This window comes from Plodia interpunctella, chromosome 25 (genome assembly GCF_027563975.2).
Source record: "Plodia interpunctella isolate USDA-ARS_2022_Savannah chromosome 25, ilPloInte3.2, whole genome shotgun sequence".
Lineage (NCBI taxonomy): Eukaryota > Metazoa > Arthropoda > Insecta > Lepidoptera > Pyralidae > Plodia > Plodia interpunctella.
Genome location: NC_071318.1, coordinates 6885716 through 6911577, shown reverse-complemented (window position 1 = coordinate 6911577; position 25862 = coordinate 6885716). Strand labels below are relative to the sequence as shown.

The 25862-nt window shown below is 35.8% G+C and overlaps 2 protein-coding genes across 4 annotated transcripts in view; one reads left to right on the top strand and one right to left on the bottom strand.

Moving 5' to 3' along the window:
* Nox (NADPH oxidase) overlaps nt 1–21585 on the bottom strand; it is a 45459-nt gene extending 23874 nt beyond the window's left edge. For 2 of the 3 annotated variants that reach the window (XR_008405917.1, XM_053764477.1), the window contains exons 1-2: nt 21455–21585; nt 18872–19528 (exon numbers count right to left, since the gene is read on the bottom strand). Coding sequence is in view for 2 of the 3 variants with exons in the window: in XM_053764477.1 (XP_053620452.1) it covers nt 18872–19354 (483 nt within the window). In the remaining variant the exon portion in view is untranslated. The remainder of the gene's footprint in view (nt 1–18871; nt 19529–21454) is intronic. The other variant, XM_053764478.1, reaches the window with a different exon arrangement.
* LOC128680964 (uncharacterized protein) overlaps nt 1–25862 on the top strand; it is a 107219-nt gene that overhangs the window by 7221 nt on the left and 74136 nt on the right. The window lies entirely within an intron of this gene.

Sequence of the window (25862 nt, the reverse complement as noted above, 5' to 3'; positions counted from 1 at the left end):
GTATTCAAATTTCTTTATTTTGAACAGATCTTTTTAGTCAATTTTTTTTGCAATAAGTCGGATAAAATTTAAAGCGTTAATCTACAAATTTGTAATTACTTCAATTAGAAGCGTTTCAAACCCATCTTTAAGATTAAAAAGCAATTCCTCACTCTAATCTCGGCACAACGACGGCTGGTCGCTGAAGATTAATGATGTACTGCGTGTAATTATCATAATCCGCACACCGGTCGGACCGGTCCAAGGAGTCTTAATACACTTTTGATTTGTAATTTGAAAGTAAAAAGTTGTAGGTACCTAAAATTGTACGCGAAAGTAAACATTACAAAACTGGATAAATGGATTTGAATCTTGATCCATTAACAACGACATGCTAATTTATTTTATAACGTAACTGTCTAATAGTTTACTCTCAGAAGATTTTACGATAACAATTTTATGTGGGCCAAGTTCCTATGGTTTTTTGTGATTTTAGTTTTGGTCAACATTTTCCTGATTTTAGATTTGGCTGAAAAGTCAATAGAGAAATGTTAAGAATATCTGGTTAAACGACTCAACGTCCGTACAAATCATATGATATCGAGATGCATGATGACGTCACACGTGTAATGTCGCGTACAGTAACGAAGCTACTTTCAATCGCAGAGCCTCGGGCAAACAAAACTAAAAGCGGGTAATTAAATACTAACTTATAACTCGTAAATATTCCACTTTATTTGCCTTCACTTTGGAGATTAAACAAGTGTTTCATATTTTTCGAGCAAAATAGACGAGTTGAGTTCGCGAGCTTATCAAGAAAAAAATCGAGTGAGACGACACAAAATGGCCTAACCTTTTGTACCTAGGATTACAAACACAGTTTGTGCCAAATTATAATAACTTACCGAGTGTTTATGAAAGAATAGCGATTCTATATTTATTATAACCCAAAAATACTCGCCACTTCACTCGCCCACTCTGACTCTTGCGGACAGATCTCCAAATCACCCAGATATAGCATTCGATTTACATTCATATATTTCTGTAACTACATATTAGTCCAATTTATAGCTCCCGGGAACCGGTACCTGCTAGTGCTTACGTACAGAACGAGGTGATAACTGTTTTGGGCCATTTTGTTTTATCGCAACTTTTGCAGTAAATAATAAAAAATTAAATTACGTTACCAGAATAATTTGGATGGAAATGATTGTACTTAAATACCTACACAACCGAATCAAAAAGTTTATTATAGATTAGATTTTACGTTATTAATCTTATTAAGTAATAGTTTGCATGTTTGCGTGATGGCTCGACAGGTAGCTTCGAATAAATAAGACAGTTTATTAAGTTTTAATAAAAACACTGTCACAAGTATGTTCTATATGTATACATTAGATTGTGTAATTTATATTAGTATAAGTCTCTGTGTAAAAATATTACGCATTTTTACGCTTCTTCATTTTCACTAGTGAGACCAAATATTTTACACAAACTTACTGAGCTATTATAAGTTTTGGTCAGATATAGCGTAGAGACCCGTTTGTCCCTTGATGTTTACAAACGATCAATCCTTAGGAAACTAATAAAAACGGCAAGATCAGAATGCACTATGATAATGTCATCATTAGAGCGCAGAGGCTGCGCAGGCGGCATTACCACAGATTATACAGATATTATCATAATTGGCTCTTCTTCTGGGAGCTTGTCAGGTGATTGAAACTTATCAGGAATTATGGTCCAGAATGTTTAAAAAAACTGAATCTAGATTAAAAGGTAACTGTAAGACCTAGGACAGAATGGAAACCCAGTCATCGCAACTTTAAGTTGGTTTTCGCGCTTGCGCGCAATTCCACGTTTTTGGGAATGTACTGGGAGTAAACCTATCTCTGCACAGATTATTCATATACATACTATTATTATTAAAGTATACGAAAATCTATCTAGCACGCTTTCACGTTAACAAATAAATGTAATAAAAAGATAAGAATTTCTAAGGCGTCACCTTAGTGCCCGAGCTCAACCATGGACTATTGCGGGCGGAGCTGCAGGCAACAGCTAGTACATAGGGACAAACCTCATGGTTTATATAATATATGTTATTAGAAATTAGAATACATACTACTTTTGATTGGTAAATAAATAAAATAACAAATATTAATTTGACGACCCCGGTGGCGCAGTGGTAAAGTTCTTGCCACTGAACCGAGAGGTCCCGGGTTCGATCCCCGGTCGGGTCATGATGGAAAACGATCTTTTTCTGATTGGCCCGGATCTTGGATGTTTATCTATATATGTATTTGTTATAAAATATAGTATCGTTGAGTTAGTATCCCATAACACAAGTCTCGAACTTACTTTGGGGCTAGCTCAATATGTGTGGTTTGTCCTCATTTATTTATTATTTATTATTATTTATTTATTTATTTATTATATATTTATAGGCTCCGGAGCGAAGCTGGTAATGTGTAGTTTCCATTTCCACCATGCAATGAGAAAATATGTACGCCTGTAACTGACAAGCGCTTGTGATAGTCCAATGATGCGTGTTTCCGAAGCGGCGTAGGCGCGGCTGCGATACGACCTCTCGAATCTGGATCGATATCCGTCACTGTATCGATACAATCGATTCTGCTCGGACAGGTTTCCCTAAACGGCCACGATTGGAGCAATCCATCTCATGGTGAAATGAAGGTAGTCTGGTATTGTTTGAGCACCGTGGACTCCACCAATGTTTTGATTTTACAACATACCGACTGATAATATAATTTACATATAAGTACATGTCATTTCAAATTCAGATAAGCTAAAGACATCGGCGCTTAAAAAATCACACGATAATTTAATAATGAAACAAAATATTGCATCTTTTAACAAAATGATTTGTTGAGCTCTCAGTTCCTTATCGTTGGAGATGTAGTTAGAAATAATCAATAAATACGTTTTTGAAAATTTCTTTTGAATGTGACTCAGAAAAAGCGAAAAGACTGGAAAAGATTTAAGATCAGAAACTTTGCTGCAGATTTTTTTGTAAATATTTTTAAAAAAAATCGTGTGGATGAATGTGTATTACAATCACCGATGGACATTCGAGATCGTTGATTGCAATGGAGTGATTGGTGCAATTACATTATACTCGAATACGACGAGCATCACACGTACCGTGCGAGGGACGTCCGGTTAGACCAAAGTTAATCGCACCAATTTCCATAATTCATTTAGATTCGTAATGAACGTTGAAACCGGAGTCGTTGTGTAACGAAACATTCGGTGCGCGAACACGCAGCACGTTGTAGATTCACTATTGACAGCTGCACTTATTTACAGTTTGTTAATGATGTCATTACCTGCATCGGCTTTGATATATAGTTATTACATTTTATTTATTTGGTGTGAATAGCGAAACTCATACGTCATACCAAATAAATGCTGCATGTCGTATATTTTACGCGAATATAAATAGGCCACAGTTCAATGAAAATCTAGTAATTAATTTATTAAGAACAGTTTTCTTTAAATCTCATCTCAACTTTGAAAAAGTTGTTTGTAAGCATGTGTAGTTGTCAAGCAGTTGAAACTAGCTTTTAGTTAGTGGCAACAACAGTGCTGAGTGCGGGCGCGGCCGAGGGCGGCCGGCGCGGACACTGTATTGGTATGCGGTTACGGGAGCCGGTGCCAGTCTGTGCAGGCAATGAATCATGGTGTTTCATATGAGCTCGGTTAAAAACGTTTTAGATGCTCGAATTCGATTTATTAATTCCATGACACAATATTTTTCACGATAATAATGATACATGATAGACATTGAAGGAATGGCTTTAATTATTTAAATTACTAATTAGGAATAGGATCATGGACCACTGAAACATTGTGGTAAACCTAGAAAACGAGGGAAGTTGTGGCAAATGGTGACCATGAAACAGGTTCACCCTGACTTCCATGACAGTGCAGGCAATCACTCAACAACGTAACAATAGTCCTTCCGACGACTCGCCGACTTCACTCTTCGTTTCCTTGCAAATTGTCCAACAACACTTTTGTTTTTTTATCAGCTAGTAAATTATAACCAATGAACGCTACTAATTCTAATTTTAGTAAAATGATTATTATGATCTTTGAATCCTACATATCGTCTCTCTCGCCCTCGTCACATCCGCCGCGACGTGTGCGCGCGCGCACGCGGCGCTGTCCCGAGGTAATTGCTAATAAATAGCTATTTCTAACTTCAGCTCACGAATGGATGTGTAAAATTATATGTTTCACTGACCTCGGGGCTCCGTTGCCGTGGGAACTCACTTGTATATGATTTATAATGTGTATAATGTTGCATCGCGGCGGTGGTTTTGTTATCACCGGGAAAATGCTAAGGAAAAATAGTAATTATACAACTGCTTATTATTTATTTAATAAGCAAGTTAGTAGACTTACCACTAAATATATTGTTTTCCTGCTAATTGATACGGGAATTTTAATTTTCCGTAGAGATTGAAACGGAAAGTTGGGATACCTATTTCATTTTCCTTTATTACAACAAACAGTAGTGTTAGTGTCAGATTACTTTGTTCCTTAACATGAAGTCAATTTTTATAATAAATATAAAAAAAATATATACAAATAATGTTCTCGCAAGTGTTCTCAATCGAGACCTACGTTCGCAGCGCCAGGCGCGCGAGCCTAAATGAATCAGGATCCTCAATAAAGCGCTTGTCTTTTTGCTAGTTACAGGCAGCTCCCTGCGAGCTGCATGACGAATGGCACCGACGAATGCTTATTGTGTTAAAAAGTTAGATATAAATCAGAGATCCAATCAGGGATAACAGAAAGATTGCGAGGATTAATATGGAGTTGATAATGTTTGTTTGGATGTTTGTATCTTCTGAGATATGAGTTAGGAGGAAAATTGTTGTCGAACGAACAAAACTTGCTAGGTTTTCTTTGAGGTAAAAGTGTCACAATGTTTTTTTCAACAGTTGAGATATTTACACGTATAAAAGTAATACTTAAATGAAATTATGCCCCGATTATTATATTAGCACACTGTATGGGCCCTCAGAATACGAGTTTTAGTAGGTAGCGTGATAAATTGGTTTGATATAAGGCTTCTAGTCCAGTGATAAATGTTATCTGTCATTAAGAGCTTGTACTATTATTGAAATATGCATCGGCACAGCACAAGGTGGTCAAACCATTCATCAAATTCACCGAGAACATCATCTATAAAATAGTGTAAAACACGAAACCATAGACATAAATGAACTTCATTAGTTATCTCTTAGATACATTAACACTATGATTTAATGTATGTACTTGTAAATGTGAACATCGAATGGAATATCGAACTACTATCGAACTTGACTTAAATGGATGCTTTGTCAACTCACGCGCACAGACTGAGCGCAATTGCTCATTGAAGTCAAATTATTAGCTTAATTTATTATTTTCTCCATCTTTGAATTATATACTTATACTACGTCCCAGTTCTATTCATCATTATATCATCTCTTTTGTATGGGTTAAATTACCTAATATAAATGTACAATTTGGTGTCATATTTGAATGCATGTCACGCAGGACTTGTGTCTAATTTTAACAAAACTTCATATATTTTATTAAAAGCTCCATCTTTACTTTTTGTCCGAAGTTGTTTGGCAAAAAATTACGCAAGTCGCGAATAGTAAGTGCATTGCATTAACGCGCGATGTTTAGTTTCGGAGACGAGTCACGAGCGCGTAAACAGCCTTAAGGAAACACTGCCATTATTTCCATGTCAGCTTAACCTGTGATGAAGTCATCCTCTCAGAGCAATCACAACACTTCAACTAGCTAATTGAATAATTAATTCAATAGAATTTTTCAATTTGCAACACGGATTTTTTAAATGGAAATCTTCGACATCCGTTTGTACGTCCGCTGGCGAAACATTAATTTATTCACTAAAGGTACTAACTATTTGTTCCGTTGATGAGTCTCCGATATAATACGTCGTCTATGTAATAATCCTACTCGTTATATTTTAGCTATCCTCAAGAATTATATTTATTCTTAGTTTATCTCTGACCTTAGAACTTAAAACTCCCAACTAATTCTATGTACAGTCAGCCGTTACTGAAAGTGCGAACAAATTATCGACAATAAGTTAGGATTAGCTTTCTGTGGTAAAATCCGGTCAATCACAGGTCTACAAACTTCTAATAAGACTTGGTGACTTGTGACAGTGTACGATTACCCTTACAAGTAATACTTGGTAGTTAGTCTAGTCGAAAGAATAATTATCAACTTTAGCAATATCAAGCTCTCACATCTGTAGGCAGTGATTAGTTTCTATTGGCTGGCTAACAGGCGAGGTCGACCAATGAGGTGCTTCTGAAACTGGGGCACACGTCACACAGTAGCTGATGAAGGTCGGTGCTCGGCACAGAAATTTAAATTAGAATACAGCTAGAATTGCCTCTCCTATTTTTTACTCCACGTATCGTGCGTGAAGTATGTGCTTTGTATTTCAAATTTGCGAATCTTAGACACTTCTATTGTTTTATTATTCCCATTTCTGCGGTGCCTGAGTGATCTCAGACAACGTGATATGTGAGGACAGCTGTGTCATGTGGCTGCGATTGCTGCAATCAATTATCTATATCATTTATTACAGGCTATACGCTTAACATACATAAACTACTAAACCAATAGCTTATAATATATTCTAAACATAATAAATATCAAAAGCTTTCCTCGTGATTGGGTCTGTGTCGGCAACACTTGAAGTCTACAGTCAAGCACCTGATATGTGCACAACTATTTATACACTCATATACATGAGCTGAGATAAGTTTACGCCGGGCAGAACTCCCGCGCGAAGAATTTTATTGCGCTCCCTTCTTCACCTACACTTTGGAAGTAGGTAGTAGACTTAGCTATAAGTAAGCTTTTTACTTGAGTATGTGCAGGCGTGAAATTTTCGCATCGCGTCATATTGCGCACCAAGCCGGGACAACCTGTAAAGGTCGTTTTTATCAAAACCAACGAGCAGGGTACAGCTCGTTACTGGTAATTAAACAGACTCACGCGCTCCCGGGAGTCCCACAGCCATCAATACAATACAACAATCTCACGAGAACGTGACATACATTTTAATAGCACACGACGCGGACACCTGCGAGTGACGGAAAAAGAAGTTAATAAATAAGTAAACAACAAGAAACAAGTCATTTTTAATTGCTTGAAAATAAGGAATTTTGTTGAAAATATTTACTACGTGTTCTCCTCTGAAAAAATATTTATTGTTGTGTGAAATTAAGTTTACTGCCGATTTACTTATTTAGATCGAAACTGCGGCAAGTTCATAAACATGTCAGGCGAGATGGAGTGCCAAATGTAAAACCGCATGAAATAAATCTTGGGCGTCTCGCACCTTGTGTTATTCAAAGAAATGCACAAACATGGCCGCTGGGAACGCTCGTATAAAGCCTGTAACGAGCGACTTTTTGTTCCCGAGAATATAGTGTTTCTGAGTAGACATCTCAATAAGGTCAAAATTGCCGCCAGTGGAAAGGAACTTGCAATGTTTGCAGCATTCCTTGTTCTCATGTTATATCGGTGACTACACTTCACCAGAAACGAGACATTTCATTTTGATCTGTGGTGAATATTATAAGACTTACTTTTGTCATTTCTAAATCAGACTCATTTAAATAATTATCCTATAAACGACTTTTCGCTTTGTCCCTATTGTTTTCTGTATTGTTACTTTCTCCATAATCATACCGGAGCTGAACTTGTTAATCCACGAAGTAAGAATAAAATGAACAATGTGTGTGTTTCGTTATTAAAATAAAATAAATACGTTGAATTTTCTTTTGGTAAGAAGTTTCATTAAAGTCAATCAATGTATATGGCTGAGAGCTGTTCTTACATTCTGGCTTCTTATTCACTGTTTCTAACTTCGGAAGGCTTCCTAAAACAGAATCATAAAAACCAGGCAACGCAGCACTCATTCCTCGCGTGCTGTAGCGTCGCTCGCGTCGCGTCGCGTCGCGTCGCGCTGTCGCACACCTCTACAGCTTTTTGTCGCGTGCCGGTTGCTGTCGGAAACTCATTACCAGACGCAGCAAAACCTCCGTTTGTATATGGTCGGTAATTGGCGGCCATCTTTGAATAGTGTTGTGCGTTTCTTTAGCGGACATAATACAGGACATTAGGGCAGGGGTTAGATATCAGATATTAGAAGATTAATTTGTTTTTAAAATTTCGATCTTGAATATATTGTATCAATTAAACTGAAGAACATAATAAAAGAAACGACAAATAATGGTATTAGGATATGAAAATGAAAAAATGAAAAATGAAAAAATAATTTATTTGCTGCAATAATAGGAATGTTTTACATTTTACAAAAACATCATAGCAAAATATTGCAGAGAGCTTATAAACTATAGTTAATACATAGTGACTTCCTCACTAGGCAAGCCTGTATCGAGGAAGTCTAATTATGAAAATGTTACCATAAGTAATTTATCCTAGGTAGACAGTGACATTGAAAATTGAAAAATGAAGACAGACAGTGAAAAATAAGAAATACCTATAAATCAATATTCAAAATCTCCTCGGTTTCATCGTATGACAAAGTACCCAACCAGGTACGTACTATATTACGAGCTTCAGTAGCTGTTTTATCTAAGATGTTACAAAATTGGACTACTTGGTTATAGATATGCAAATTCATAAAATTACAAAGTCTCTGCGCAAATCTAGTATTGTATAGAGGTTTAGGGATCCGAAAGACTCGACGTCTCGCCAATATATTATAGTTACTTGATGCTAGAAATGACCTGTGGGTTTGCACTGAGGTGATCAAAATAAAAAGTTGACGCACGGTGAGAACGTCGGCATCTTTATAAAGAGTGGCTGTTGGGTACCTATACGGCTTATGCAACATAGTCTTTAAAACTGATCGTTGGGCTCTTTCTGCTGTAATAATGAAGGTTTTGACAGCGCGTCCCCAACACGAGATACAGTATTGAATTAAAGATTGACAGAGCGCGTAATATACAGACTTTAGGGTATCCATGCTTGCAACACTCCTGAGATTCCGCATCACATGTATAACCTTTCTTATTCTCATTGATAACGTTTCAATATGGTTTTTGAAAGAAATTTTTTCGTCTATTTGAATACCTAAATATTTTATGACGTTAGCGTGGCTCAGTACTTCACAAGAACATGGCATTTGGTTACACAGTTTGTTGTGAATTTGTATTTTTAGATCTTTATATGGCGCTGAGGCTGCAGTTATATGAAAACATAAGTATTTAGTTTTATTTGTGTTAAGAGTTAGAAGGTTCCTATGGAGCCATTCAGAGACAATAGCCATTCCATGTTCAGCATAAGAGCGAACTGCTTCCCATGTTGGTCCATAAAATATCAGTGCTGTATCATCAGCATAACACATGACGGTGGAATTGGGTATGATAATATCGAAAATGTCGTTGATGTAAAGAAGAAACAACGTTGGACCCAATATACTGCCCTGCGGGACACCATACTGTATATGCATGGTATTACTTAAAGCGTGTCCAATTTTTACGCACTGTTTCCGATCCGTCAAATAACTTCTAAACCAATCTAAGGCAATTCCACGGACTCCTAAGGTTTCCAGTTTTTTAAGAAGTATAGGAACGGAAACAGTGTCAAACGCTTTTGTAAGGTCCAGAAACATGCCAATACAACGTTGGTTCGTGTCTAGACGAGATGCCACAGTGTTGACCAAAAGAGTAATAGCATCTTCAGTACGTTTCCCTTTACGGAAGCCAAATTGATTTGGTGATATCAAATTTTGCGATTCCAGAAATGCCATTAATCGTTTATTTACTAATTTCTCAAGCAATTTTGAAAAGATAACCAAAAGTGAAATCGGTCGGTAGTTATCTACCAAATTTCGTGGTCCTTTTTTATACACAGGGGATACGCATGCTATTTTCCAGGGAGCTGGAAATACTCCACTTTGAAGACTAAGATTAAATATATGTGTAAGAGGAAGCAAAATTTCAGATCTAACATATTTAATAAGGTAATTACCGAAACCATCAATTCCAGGAGCTTTGTCATTTTTAAGACTAGATATAATATCACTTACTTCTACACTATCCGTGGGACTAAGGAAAAATGAGTTAGGAGGACTATTTTTAGTTCGAATAGACGCAACAAGATCAGCCTCAGATGTTTGGTTATAATCTAGAATTTTGTTTGCAAGTTTCTGTCCGATAGTAGCAAAGTGAGAGTTAATTATGTCCAAGGATTGTTGTACATTTGTTGATCCTGGTTGATTTAGCAAATCGGATGACTCTATTTTGGAATTAGATAAATTACATATATATTTTATTGAACGCCATAATCTTTTAGGATTGTTTTTGTTTTCCTTTAGCATATTTTCTTCATATTGAGATTTAAGCTTACGTAAAAGATCTACAAAGAAATTATGGTACCTGTTGTAAGTAACTTTAAGAATTTTATTCTGCGGGTCATTTTTTAATTTTAAATGCAAACGATCTCGGTGACGCATACAGCGCATAAGGCCCGGCGTAATCCAAGGTTTCAGATTAAATTTTGATCTACTAATTTTGACTTCATTTGAATGTTTACTGAAAGTTTCCATTAGAAAGGCCATAAAATTATCATTAGCATCATCCACATTTGGTGTGTTTGTAACGAAAGACCAGTCCGTAGCCGCAAGTTCCTGTCTAATTGCTTCGAGATCACGTTTTACTATAACACGGCTGGGTCGTGTTGGCTTTTGCTTTCGAAGACTTATGCCAATCATAACAGGATAATGATCTGTCAGAACACATTGCCATATCACACCTATAATTGACTTAAAGTCGCTAACATTTTTAATGTATATATGATCAATGCATCTCGACTTCCTAGTAGGCTCTGTGATGGCTGGGAGTAATCCATATTCCGCCATAAAACATTGATATTCCAGACTGTCGTCAGTGCTAAAAACATCTATAATATTGACATTTATGTCACCTGCAATCATAAATGGTAAAGTGTTCTTATCTTTAACGAAATTTTCCAAAGACAAAAGAAAATTATCCAAGTGGGGAAAAGAAGGTGAACGATACACGGCCAGAATATCAATAACGTTGGGAATATGAATATATAAACTGTCAGCTTCCAGTATGGAGGGCTCAGAGACTAAAGCATTCCATATATCTTTTACATATACGACAACACCGCAGTTCTGATTGTAGTACCTATTTGTTTTAAAGGAATTAAATCCTGAAATTTGTGGAATGGTTTTTTCTTCGTTAACCCAACATTCAGTCAAAATTATAATATCCATAGATGTGTCAAGACGTTTAAGAGCCACTAATAGGGAGTCAATGTTTTTGGAAATACTTCTAATATTTAAAGTCAAGAGTTTAAAATCATGCTCGAATATGGCCAGATAGACTGCAATGTAATTTATTAACTATCTGATAACAGCAGATGTGTATCTATAACAGGTATAAGGTATAGGTTATGATGAGAATATGTGACCAAAATATCAGATGATAAGTGGCCAGTTGGACGCTATACAATACATCTCCTTTGATCCCTGACCCAAGCTCTTCTTATACTGGATAGTTAGGAATCTGAATGGAGGCAATTATCCCAGCGGGCAAAGAAAACTGCTGTAGATTGTTTTTATCAGTTTTTAGCTCAGGCTAGAGCTGGAGAGCCGTAAGCAAGGTTTTTATTTTATGTAGATGAATAATTAGGGTCCCTATAGGGTATAGTGATAGAATATGTTAAGATCATCTACGATTAGTAAGAAAAACATATTTATAGGATACCAATCCATGACTCACTGTGAATACTAAATACGCATGTAGTTTCTTTTTAACCCCCGACGCAAAAAGAGGGGTGTTATAAGTTTGACCGCTAAGTGTGTCTGTCGGTCGCTCTGGTGTACGTGGCACCGTAGCTCAGCAACAGGTGATCAAATTTGGATGCGGTTTTTTTATTTAATAGCTAATTTTTATGCGGTGGTTCTTGGATATGTTTGATAAAAATCGGTTCAGCCGTTAAAAAATTGTAGGAAAATGAATATTGAAAGTCGGGTTTTTTTTAATTAGTCTAACAAACCAATTTACGTCTCCAATTAAAGGAAAGAGTGAATTGAATTAAAAAATCGTCTCATTAATATTTCAAAGTCAATTGTTAGGTTTTAAGTTTTATTTGTTAAATCACTTAGCAGGATTTCAAGATTTCGTATGAAGCAGTATTAAAATAACAACCTTCGAAAATCCTCGCACACTTTAATGTCGCTCGAAAAAACTTATGAATCGATATTCAAAAACGATACCCGCCCTACCAATCGAGCCATAAATAATATTGACACTACATTATGACTGCGCATGATAGATCACAGATCACACCTTCGCTATCATTTCAATTCTATTGTCTATGCTTCGAGTTTATGACCGTAGAGCGCAGACAATGGCTAGTTAATAATAATTTTGATTTAGATTATTTTTGACTGTACCAAAATACAGTGTTATATTATGCTCATTAAATCTACACTTCTATATCCATACTCCATACTATAATAAATATTGTAAAGAGAAAATATTTGTATTTTATTTTATTAATAGCTCAAAAATTACAGGACTGATTTTCATGAAATTTGGCACATAGATAGGCAATACCTTCTTGAGTAATATTGGTTACGTTTATATTATGGTTTTACCCGAGCGAAGCCGGGACGGGCCGCTAGTATTTGATAAAAAAATAGAGATTACTGTACTTTAAACAGTACATATTCATGTAAAAATTCTGAAATGTTTACTCAAAAGCACGAAACCTCAAGATTTCCACATTATCAATAGTACTGGCTGTTGCCTTTTGCAATCTCTATAGTATAAGTAGAACACACTAAATATAATTATATCTCATAACAATCTATGTAAAGCTGTGCGAAGGCTGAGACACGAGCATTACTTATTCTGTGACACAAGTTTAATGTGCGCATATTAAGGGCTAAGCTTTGAGCAAAGCGTAATATATCATGGAGTGCGGAACACACGGCCACAGTATTGTAGGTGCAGAGTTGGGCCTATGAGAGCACACTTCATACTTGATGTACGACGTAGAGTACAGAAGGGCATTGTCTGGTTCTGCTACTCGCCAAGATTTATAAAACAAAATAGGCAAGTGGGTTTGTGAAGAGAGTTACAATATAATTCTAGTATGTTTTAAAACTTAAATAGAATAACTTGGCGAAATTTATATATTAAAACACTTTAGGAAGAAAGAAGCATTATAATATATAAATTGTGGTAGAATGTCTATGATATATTTATTTTGCACAAAGCAGTGCAACATACACAGCTATACAAAGTCAGTTATCACAATGGGTCTAGGTCGTCTATTGTTGAAAGTGGAACGATAAGCCACTTTGATCGAAGGTGTGGTGTCGTGTGCCTGTTACTATAAATAACACTTATGTCAGGCTTCTTTAAGTTATCGCCTTTACAAACTACGAAGGGAAAATAATTTATAAATAAAATAACTTAATTTTGAAACTTTAATTCTGATCTGACAGCGAAAGAAAAACATAGAGAGGGCTTGTTGCTTTCCAAAAAAAATGGGCTTTATAATGGCCCTTCAATCTAAACGTTAAACAAATAGATAAGATTTTTGCACTTTTACTATGTACTTCGGTTTTCCCAAATGTTCAGTCTCCGTAGACATCCATGCCAACACCAAGGCCGCTGCTCTCCAAGGCCGGCCGAAGGGTTAGGAACAGGTTTGATCTCAAGGCTGGCGGTAACAATGATTGTGCATCCTCAGGGTCACCACACCATTTTTGCATATATCACATAACGATCATTTATATATATAAAACTCTTGCCGAAACTACTGGGCGTAGAAAGCTGAAATTTGGTGTGTGGCTTCCTAGCACAGTGTAGGGGAGCACAAAGAAGGGATTTCCTGAAATACCCACGGGAAACGGATTTTTACTCACATACGAAGTTGTGGGCAAAAGCTAGTATATCATAAAACATATTAACATAATATCGAAAAACCCAAGTGTATTATACATTTTATGGCATTAAAAATATATTCGCAGGTCTCGCAAGCCAAGAAAAACGTTTATGGAGTACATTTTTCTACAGAATTTTAAGAACTTTATTTAGTATTCGCCCAGATTTTTAATGATTACTTTTACGAACGATTTACTTTGAAAAACTAGAGCCAAATCATCGGCATAAATAAAACTATCGGTATTTCAGGTGATGGGCTAGTCATCAGAATATAAATGTTGAAAAACAAGGGAGCTAGAACACTGCCTTGTCTGAAGTCAAACTGAATCTATTTTATTAGACTGCAAGTGAACTGCTGCTTGAGTGGGAATCAGTTCAAGTTCAGGAGTATGGAGTATTTCATGAGTACGATTTAAATAATTATTAAAGAACTACAGGTATTTTACCGAACGTCTGCTAATAATAAAGTAATCCAGGTTCCTGTGATGAGAGGTCACAGTAAATTACTTCATCAAATAGAGGCAGAGATCAAATAAATAGTTATAGATGTTTACGCCTACACGTATAATTTAATTTCCTATTTCCCATAAGCATAACCATTAATTACGATCTGTTTATAATGTTTATTGCCTTAAACGCCGCCAAGCGAGCTCGGTGCGCTCGCGCAGAGGTCGCCCGAAGGTTTCAGCGGCCGGTAACAGACAACAGGCGAGTGGTTGCTGCGTGGCGAGTGCAAACGGAAATCCTGCTTGTTAAACCAACAAACATACACCTATTTGTTTCTGTAGATATTAGATAGTATTTTTCTTTTTGTAATTAAAATATATATCATAATTTTTCGCTCATTGTCTAACGTTTTCAAAGCTTTATTTCCACAATTCATAGACATGTCCATTCCGTTAGGCGAGAAAGTCAATCCTGCTGGTTAGAAGTCAAGTATAGATGGCGTAGTTTCTTAATTCATTAGGTACTTTCATTCATTCATTATTAATTCTTAATTTATTGCGGTAATTTAATTTCTTTGCGGTACATGAATGTCGATAGTTACTACTGTTTTTCTACATGAAATTGACGTGTGTGTGAAATGATAAAAATTGAATTCTTTAAAAAAATATTTTTACGCCTCCGCTCCTAATCCAAACTCAACCCACTCCCCAGTGAGTCGTGACTCGCGCGTGCGGCGCAAACGAGGACTGTACATGAAACGCGCCTTATCTGTGCCTCGTCGCGTTAAGGTCCGTGCACACCGAGCGCGTCTACAGCATTTTATGGCATTTCAATGCACGAGTATACTTGATGTTATCAGCATACTCTAGATATCTTATTCTATATTTTATTGGAACAAACTTAAATACGCTTTATTAAATGACAGGTTAATCTCTATTATTCGAGTAGAGGTTGTCCACCAGAATCAGTTTGATTAAAATAAAAACGTACTGGTTTGATCGGACGTGATTACCTTATGGAATAAATTTATAGACTCAACGGCTTTAAACTTTTAATGTATAAATACGCTCAAAAATAAACACATCCTGACAGATATTTGTGACAAGTGAAAATATCGAACCCAGAATCATAAATTGTAGCCCTTGACTACTTGTTTCGTTCGATGTGACGCGAGATCAACATTTTATCAAAAAATGAAATGCTAATGTCGTTTCCTTAAGAATGCAATGAAAAGAGATATTTTAGGATAATTTATATCAATATGGATGTTAACTGCATTTAAGTGATGTACATTACGATTTATGTTCAGCAATTTACCCATTACTACTGTGTATGGTATGCAAGTTAATGAATGATACGGAGCAATGTGGCGAATCATGTCAGAACTACTAACTGAAATTAAATCCAACCATTTAAACTTATTTTCCAAATCGGTACAAATGCTATAAATAAAGGTAGAATAAATAAATAAAATAATGCCTTTACTTGGAATACAAGTAGAATTATTTAATATAATAAGAGTAATAATAAATCATGCTTCACCGCCAGGTTTCTGCGATACTTCTTATCGTCCAAAGAAGTGGTGGTCTAATAAATATATCGGCATGTGTTAAATTAATTCATACATTATTTTCTAATATTTATTACTGCAGGTTACTACCTACTGAGGTTTCGGATATATGAATATAGATATAGAATTCCCAAAGTTAAAAACAATGGCCAAAAAGCTTCATGAACCATCAATTAGCGATTGGAAACATTGAAATGCAGAACGCAGCCGAACGCCGCTCGCGGCTCGGGTTCAACGATTTTGTTTTGTTTCCAATCAATATGTTCATCAATGTCGATAGCTCGAGTGACGGACTTTGAGAGATTTGAGTCCTTTAAATGCTAATATGTTGATTTATTTGTTTATTACTGTAATTTAGTAAATTATATTGGGTATATTTTCAGTACAAGATGGTAGTGGTGGCACAAAAAACTGCCAAAAAGCTATTAATTTCCCATTTCTTTAAACTTATTGATTTTTACAAAGAAATTTTGATTTTGTTTAAAAAATGCAATTGTATTTGGTACATTTCATCTACATAATGAGAGCGCAATCCGTATGTCCTTGTTATACTAATAATATAAATGCGGAAGTGTGCCTTTCTGTATGTCACGCTCTCACAGTTAAAAAATAACTCAGATTTTTATGAAATTATATATATAAATTGGAATAAATAGTACTTTATGGCCAATAAATAATACGAGGGCGGAGCTGAGCGTCAGATAGTGTTTCAATACTTTATATCGCTTGCAGTTATAAAATTTTAATCTAGTTTCGGAAACAAGCGAAATATTTTGATTATTCGACTTTATTGCTATTGGAGTGTGCTGCGAGGCGGCCACTGCGGTCCACTTTCCCAGTTCCTGCAGCTCGGCTCCGAGGACCGAGCGGCGGCCGCAGCGCGCGGCGCTGTCGACATCAACCCGGATCCGTTTTGATGATTTCATCATTGGTAATATTTTTCAGTTTTGGTGTTTTTTAATCATTGTTTTTGAAGTTTACAATTATTATAGAAGTGCTGAAAAGTCCTTCAGGCCTTAAAGTAAGTAGAAAGCTGGAAGGCAAGTCGAGAGCTTCAGCTACTGGTGGTGGTGGCCCCGACCCTCAGCCCTGAGGATACGACTATGATGATAATTCAATGAATAATGTGTGTTAATAGAGTTTCGAAAACTATACATTTCTCCCAAGATACATTAATTACAAATTAATTAACTATTCTAACGAGCAGACCAACAAACGGAGTTTTGTAATAATTTCATGTTATCAGACTTTTTTTCTCTACTAATAAATTTATAATTTTATATCAATTTACATTAACCATATATAATGTCAATGTAGTGCGGTTTGTTATGTAAATGATTTCACACGTATTTCCAAACGGAAACCAGCCGGCGCGCCGCTCACATTCTGTTAGCGTTCGTTGGGTGTGTATCGAGCAGCGCCGCGAGCTGGCGCCGCGTGAACGACACGTACTTTCAAGATTAGATTATTTATTATTATTAAGTAACTCAGCGACGGGAGGAAGGCGGTCGTCCTCAACATCTTTGCCATGCATCAAGTTTAAAAATATATATGGATTTGTAAGTAACAGGGTGGTGGCAAGATTGTTGCTCATTTTCAGTTTTGTGTTAGAAGTTGTGCAATCTGTTTAGAAAGTCTAGAAAAAGTTGAAAGATTTACTGCTCAAGAGTTATATTAAATATATATTATATTAACAATGTATTATTTTATAAAAAACAACGTTGCGAATACAGGGCTTTAATTATTAGGATACAATATACCTTCTAAATTCAAATTCAAAAATATTTCTTCAACTTTATTTTGACATCACTTATTGACGTCAAAATGTACTTATATCTAAGTCTACCGCCGACTTCCAAAGCGCAGGGGAAGAAGAAGCGGCGCGGCAAGCTTCATCGCGGCCTTTTCGCCAAACTCGTTATTTGACAATAATTATGGATCTTATAGATCTTAAATGAAGTTAAATAAAATTATAATACATTAGTATTTATTTTAATAATACTCGTACAATAACTCTTTTGAACTCATCGTTATTTAAATGTCGCAGTACAACGACAACTACCAAAGACTTGAACATTGTCGCACGCGCAGTCCCTGCGCGAGAGCGTGTTGCTGAGAACACGAAAGACATCAACGCGCCCAATTGCATCTCCAATTTGTTTGTAATAACTCTATACTATTATTATAAAGACGTAAGCGTTTGTGAGTTTGTGTTGTTTGAGGCGGGTAATCTCCGAAACTACCGAACCCATTTCGAAAATTTTTTCAACATTAGAAAGTTGCTATATCCAAGATTGCTATAGGCTGTATTTTATCTCAAAATTCCTACGGGAGCGAAGGCCCAGGCAACATCTAGTACTTTATACAGTCATTTGATCTTTCGAGAAATAATTGAATGGTTTGCTGCCAGAAAAACAATATCTTGTTTTTATTTCAAATTCCTATTGGAAGAACCTATTTATCAATTGTCTGATCTTTATGCCGAACGCAGTTATATCAGATGATATTTTTATCTTAATTTCTCGGAGTAAATTATTAGATTAAAAAAACCAAAAAATAAAAATGCAATGTAATGATTTAAGAGCGGTGCACACGTGCCGCTCTTATGATGCTCTTGTATGAACGAGAGCTTGGAATGCAGCTAAAATAAATGAATAAAAATGGAAGAATGGTGCTGGGAACCAAAAACTGTTTAAATGAGCCTATGTTGGATATTGTACTAGACGACTAAGGGAAACACAACCTTGACAGCTGATAGGGAACAATATCATTCCCAAAAAAAGTTGGCGTCAGGCATACGGGCGGTTGTAAAATCTCAGCCAAAATGAATCTAAAGGAACTTCTCACTCACCTCATCCTGAAAGGCCTTGTGTAGCGTCTCCTTGGTGAACTTCTGGTCGCTCTGCTTCAAGATGGCGGCGCACTGCTTTAGCAGCGTCTGTCGTCTCCTCTCTCTCGCACTCTCCTGCTCCATGAACGACTTCCTCTGTCCTCCGCGCGGCACCGCCAGCAGATTCTTAGCGTCTGTTTTCTTCGCTCCATTTTGCTTTACTTCATCAATGTTTCTACCATTTGTAACTGTTGAATAATCATTGTCTAACATGATATTAGTATTAGTATTCGTTTCTTTATTTTGTTGCTTTTTAACTGCATTGTCTTGTTGGTTTTGTATATCGTTATTATTTTCTCCATTTATAGGTCGATTAGTATCATTTATTATATCATCTTCATCAGTTTCCATAATACAATCAATCTTCGTTTTATCATCAGATTTCTTCATTTGGTCAGCGGTGTCTTCCCCGTTAAGGATCGGACCACGATCTCGAGCCGCCATCTTCACGTGCTCACTTTCACTGTCGTTTTCAAAATGAGTGTTCTCACATAGTCACTGACTCATCGCTTCAAATTGCGATGTTTTGACATTAGTGTTATTAATGTTTAATCTAAGATCAAGTGATTAGATTCTTGCAACCGAGTCACTGCTGATGTAGAAGTTTGTTCCCTGAAACTGCGTTGGAAGTAAAAGTCAAACAGAGGATAAAGGATTATTATTTTTAGTGTCAAAGGTTTGAATAATAATTAGTAACAGAGTCAAGAATTAAATTAAATAAGGTAATGTTACTGAATATTATTTGTGTAGGACAGTTACAGTTATAAAAAGAATAAGAACAATCGACACAGATAAAGCTGGATCAAAATGACTTTCAATATAAATCACATATTTTGGTCAAGTTGGAATAACGAAAATAATGCAATTGATATTATTCAATATAGCTCAGTGAAGTGAATGTAGAAATGAGAATCAACCTCCGAACTCGAATATAAAATTGATATTCTTCTGAGATTGGTGAGTAATGGCGGCCACGGCGATCAATCTTCAAGATTCGTAAAAACCATTGATTTATTTTTAATAGCTCTGATTAATGCGCACGATGCGACGGGCCCTTCAAAGCTGGCCTGGTTCAAAACGCCTTAATGTTAAGTAGGTTTGTTTTTAGTTTATGTCAAAAATAAAATCATTCAAAAATAAATCACAATCACATGAACAGGATTTCAGCTAATTTTATTTCTTATTTATACTTTTTTTTTACTAATTCAACCTTCCAGGCAGGTCAATGTCAAATTTAGTACATAATAGAATATTTATTATTTCTAATCGTTATCAAAAATTTTAAACGATAATAAATTCAAAAGTATTTGGGTCACAGATAAATGTTTCCCGTCAATAGAAACTTGTATACCGAAAATGTACGCACTAATCGTTTGGATACTTGGTTACTTTCCAATCTACATGTTCGGTCTGCACGGCTTGTAGTTGGCAATAAATTCAGTATATAGATAATAGCAATCAAATTAGTGGAGAAACTGAGTTATGTTCATTAAACTGTTAGAAATTGGTAAAAGTTTTTGATTTAGTTCGCTTTTAAAAATATCTTTGTAGGCATATTAATAACACAATGACGTATACATGTGTGTTATTTATTATACTTAATTAAAAGTAAAGAAGTTAATACTAGGAAATATAAAGATTTATAATAAAATAATTAAACGATTGTTTTTCCGTTTATTTGGCATCTGGCATAAATATAAACAAGTGACGGTCGCATTAACATAGCGATGAGGTGACCGCGAGGCGCTCCTTCTTCACGGCTTCTTTATGTTCATATGCGAAATGTAATTATTATTTGCAATAATCCAGATGCCGATTGTGAAGGGATTCTGTTGAATGAAGACTGATATGATACTGCTTGTTTTCAACTTCTGATTCAAAGCGAAGTATTATATAAGTGATACGGAAAGCTTATTGTTGAAATATAATTTGATTCGGGGAGTTCTCGGCAATAATTATTACAATATCTATCCTAATAACGATAGAATTTAATATGTAAACCATAAACCGTTACGTTATTTATAAGAATCTACACACCTATAGTCGGAATAAAATGCGATAGAATTAATATAAATATCCGAATCGTTTTGCTCAGCGTCTTCCCGCTTTGGCCGGACGCTTTACAAAACAAGAAATTCGAGGTTGTTTTGTTTTAATTGTTTTGCCGTTTTGACAATTGTTTTCATCTGCGATTTTTTATTTGTCTGGTATTTTATTTTGAAAGCCAAATTTGTGTCTTGTCTATTTTGTTTTAAATGTTAGCAGCAGTATGTTCAAAAAATTTTTATTTGGATTTAACAAAATAATTTAAAAAAAATAATTTATGAATTTATTCTTAGACTTATACAATAAAATCTAAAAATAATTATCAATATTATTTAAAACATATTTTTTATTTAAGTAGATGAATATTTTTTATATTATTCACATTGTTTTTATTATAATTTATTATAATAATTAAACAATTTGCCTCAAAATAAATCAGCAAAGCAATTATTAGTTTGGAATATTTATCCGAAGAAAAAATACTTATAAAAAAATTACCACACTATTTATCGAAACTAAAAGCCACCAGCAATTACACTGAGTGCAGTATATACGACACAGTAAAAACACACTCCCGCGCGAGCGACGACCGGCGACGTCACTAGTCTGCTGTGCACTACCACCGCGCCACCGGCTCGCGCTCGAGCAGAGCTTGAAGGCTGCAGGTGAGGCTTTCAGTGTCTTCGGGAAGTCGCCAATTTACTTATGTGTATTAATTTACACTTTCATTTTAATTTCTATTTATTTAAAATCAAAATAGTTTACTTCTTATAAATGAGGACGATGGAACAAACACTCTTATTTCGCTATTTTCAATTCAAAATATACTTTTTATATTTGGGAATAACCTTCGCTTTCTTTAGCTAATATAATAGCTAATAATAATTATATTGTCTTTTTTTTGCTTTAACATGAGTTTTGAAACCAGTGCAAGTTATAATGGGTAACACAAAAGTCTCGGGTGCTAACCGCCGCGGCGCTAGACAATAAAATCTGAATTTATGAATAAATTGAACGGGTTCCGATCGCACACAGAACGTGTTTGCCCATCACCATAATATGACATGTTGTTGGGAGATTATCGAACAAGGAAACAGCCCATTAATACGAGTATGTACAGCAGATCATTACCAAGAAACAGCATCTAACAGCGTGTGTGTGCAGTTTTTATCAAGCATTTATATTCATCCGTAACGGTCTAGTCTAGTCTACGAGTATCAATCAGTCTATAGCTGCTATTTACTTATCAGACCGACATTTGTTAATTGACTTCTTTGGAGAAAGCCTGCGGTGAAGTTTGTTATTCCTTCTTCACTGCGCTTTGGAAGCCGGCGGTAGACTTAGTTTGTAGTCAACTTTTGACGTCAATAAGTGATGTATATCATCCTACATTGAATAATAAAAGCTATTTTTGAACATATAGATAACTATCACCGTCAACCATTTCAAAGTCCCATTAATGGGATGGAGCCATCCATGACCCTCGAGGGTCCCGAGATGTGACTTGAGGGATTTGTGCGTTTCAGATAAAATACTTTAAACTACTTGGAACTACAAAAGAATAAAGACTTTTATGTAATGAAACTCCGTTATAGACCATGTTGGATCCGAGCAACAAATGCGTATAAAATTCAATTTTGAGTAACTGCATATTTGTACTTTTAAGTATATACTCGTATAATTTTGGTACCAGTATTATTACCAATACGTAGTGTACATAATGTAAACACGTCAAGAAATAAGAGACCTTATTAAGAATGCGTAATAACCAGAATGGCATATAAATTTCAAGACGACCACTGTGTCAAGTGCTTCCAAAGTGCACTTCTTTAGCTTTCGTCATTTGGCGTGAAAAGTTAATGTTTATCGCTAGCTGTGCCCGCGGCTTCGCCTTCGTGAGATTAATAGGACACAAGATAGTTGAAAAAAGGAACATACATTTATCTACGTATATTGATTAAACTTTACCAACAATTTTCATAGAAATTTAGCAATAAAGAGTACCCTATGGATTTCCATATTAACATACTGGGCGTAGAGTTCCAGCTGAGTGTGTGATGTGCTGTTGATAATTAAATGGAACAAGTAAAAGCAATTATTAAAATACTAACTTTTCAAACATTCGTTTATCACCATTACCGTTCACTGTCACTACGGCGAAAATTCTTGATTATTTTTTATCTGTGCACACACTCGGTTGCGCAATGTTAGTACGACGACGTGCGATGTGGACTCGATACAAATCTAGTTATAATCGGTCTCATAATTGATTTATGTCGTTATGTTGATTGACGGGAAAATAATCATGGCGAAAGATTCTCTGGCGCCCAGTTTTTGAGCTGCGAGCCACAAGGCTGGTCACACGGCTGACGCGCTCATTAGGCTGCCTCTCTGCATTTCTCCGTTACTGAACAATTTAGATAAAACTACTTAGATTAACCGGTCGGAAGACACAGTGAAGCATTGGTTCCGCCCCTCTGTATTTGCAGTCATTTTGACCAATCAAACCCTGGCCCAACTTCTTTAGCCCCTAATAGCCTACGGCAGTTATGTCGTGTCACATCTGTTGACAGTATGATGTACGGATTGACAGTATGGAATGGATTGATGAGATTAAAACATTGTTAAAAACGGCGTTACACAGACCTTCACGCTACCACACGCGGAGCTCCGGTAAATGCTAAGCTTTAGCCGATTATCTCCAATTTGCGATCGATTGACCTTGAGAAGGTCCTCGACCCGCCGCCGAGGTCACACGGATCCGCTACAGTCCTCTCAGTTCACAGCAATCAAAAACCTCAATAAAACACTCGTCGATTTAAAAGCATTAATTTGGAATCATTTACTTGAATCACCAGTTGCCAAAATTGCCATAGCATGAATATGAGAAGTATTCTTCTTTTTAGCGTATAACTCATAACTTTATTAAAATTATTTTTTCTTAAATATTTTTATTATTAAAATGCAGCTTATAAAGAAGTTCTAGTCTAGTCAAAACAAATTGATCTTCTGTTGGTCGTGTTACGGCACGCACACGCTTTATTGAGACAGAAATGCGAGGAAGGTTAATTTGTTTTACGACATTCTAAAAGCTTTAGCCTGCGGCTTGGCCACGTGAAAATTTATTTCACGTAGTTCCCAAGGGTAATTTGCACAGGCTATATTTTATAAAATATTCTATTAGTAAAACAACTTAAATTATCCCACTACTTAAATAGTAATAAATGCGATACTTTGAATATGAGTGTATAAGATTGTTACATGATCGCGTTTCAAATTGATCGGAATTCAATATTTGGTACACGGGTAGAATATTATATGAAAGGCTTTACCTATCCCAAATTTCCCACGCACGCGAAGTCTCGGTGTTTAACTATTACTAGCATGTCTATTAAGTATTTTGAGATAAGTTTGGCAGCTTTCGTCGACTAACAAACTTTTAGATGAAAAGTTGAAGGTCTTTTTGTGTCGACTGTACGTCAATAGCGCGGCGAAGCGCTCGCCGAGTGCCCGCGAGATGATTAATTAATAAACTGACGGCGACAGACGCAAAGAGCAAGTGTTGTGATATTAATGTCTACGGAAACTGTGAATCAAGCTGTGTGGCTGTGTGTGTTGTTCAAATACAGAAAGAACTAAACACTATATTACAATACTACCAGCTACATCAGCAAACTCAATTAAACCAATGTAAACCTGTTGTAGCTAGCATAAAAATATTCACGTATTAAGATTACGACCATAAATAAATGATTTCTCAAATATTAAAACTATTTACTAAACTATACTAGTTTAAATCGACGAGGCGCGAGGGTCGGCGTATTCTTTTTCAAGGAAAATCGATCCATCGCAAAAATAACTAGTTTTGTCAGAAATGTTTCGCACTCAATTTCAATGCGTAGCGGGTTCTTGTAGATATTAATATATATATCGACCTGAGAACTCAATTGTTTATAAAGAAAATTTACTTTTGAATGTAGTTTGTTTTAGCATTGCCTAGAGCGTTATGCTGCCATACTCTGTGCACTACCATACTGTTATGATCTTTGCAAATCTTTTTTGTTTCTTCTACACTAATTTCTCTCTAAAACTGCACTAACTGCGCAATTAAGATTAAACTGAGATACAGTAACGAAAGACATAAAATCTGTTCCAATTATTCTATAGATTGCTCTTCACTCGACCAGTTTTTACTGATTAATTGAGCGTTATTTGCTCGTAATCGATTTACGGTAATCGGATTAAAATGCGCCGCCAACTCGCGATTAAACGCGCCGCAGCCAGGCACGTGAAACTACATTCTGGTTTATTATAAAATGCAGCTTGAAAAATAAATTAATAATATTTAAATAAATAATTAAGTTGTGATTGGAATATATTTTATAAACACAACTTTTCAACACCGCGTATAATGTTTAGTAAAAGTAAACAGATAACTCTAAAAAGTTATCTATAATATTAATTCTATTATCTATTATTTCTTCTTTGTGATTTCGTATAACATTCCGACAGCGGGAGTTAAACTCCGAGGCGCAACACGAAACTGGTGGCGCTATACAACTGATGAAGGAAGTTTAATACTTTTATTTATTTCACGAAGCCAAATAAAACCCGTATGTTTAAAGTCATAGTTCGTTCATATTAGTCGTACTTAAGTTATTAGATAAAATGAAAATCATAAATCCGTAAGGTACTTAATCCGATGCAAGGATGCCTAAAACACTGGCGGCATTTCCACGCTGTAGTGCGACGATCGACTTCGATACTGCTGCTTGCCGGTATTTGGATTCAATTTAAATGACAACATCCGGTGCACGAAAACTTAATAATATCTTGTCAGGAAGCACTAAACAAGACACATTGACACGGAAGCGTCCGCTACAGTCATAACTTATATCTATTTAAC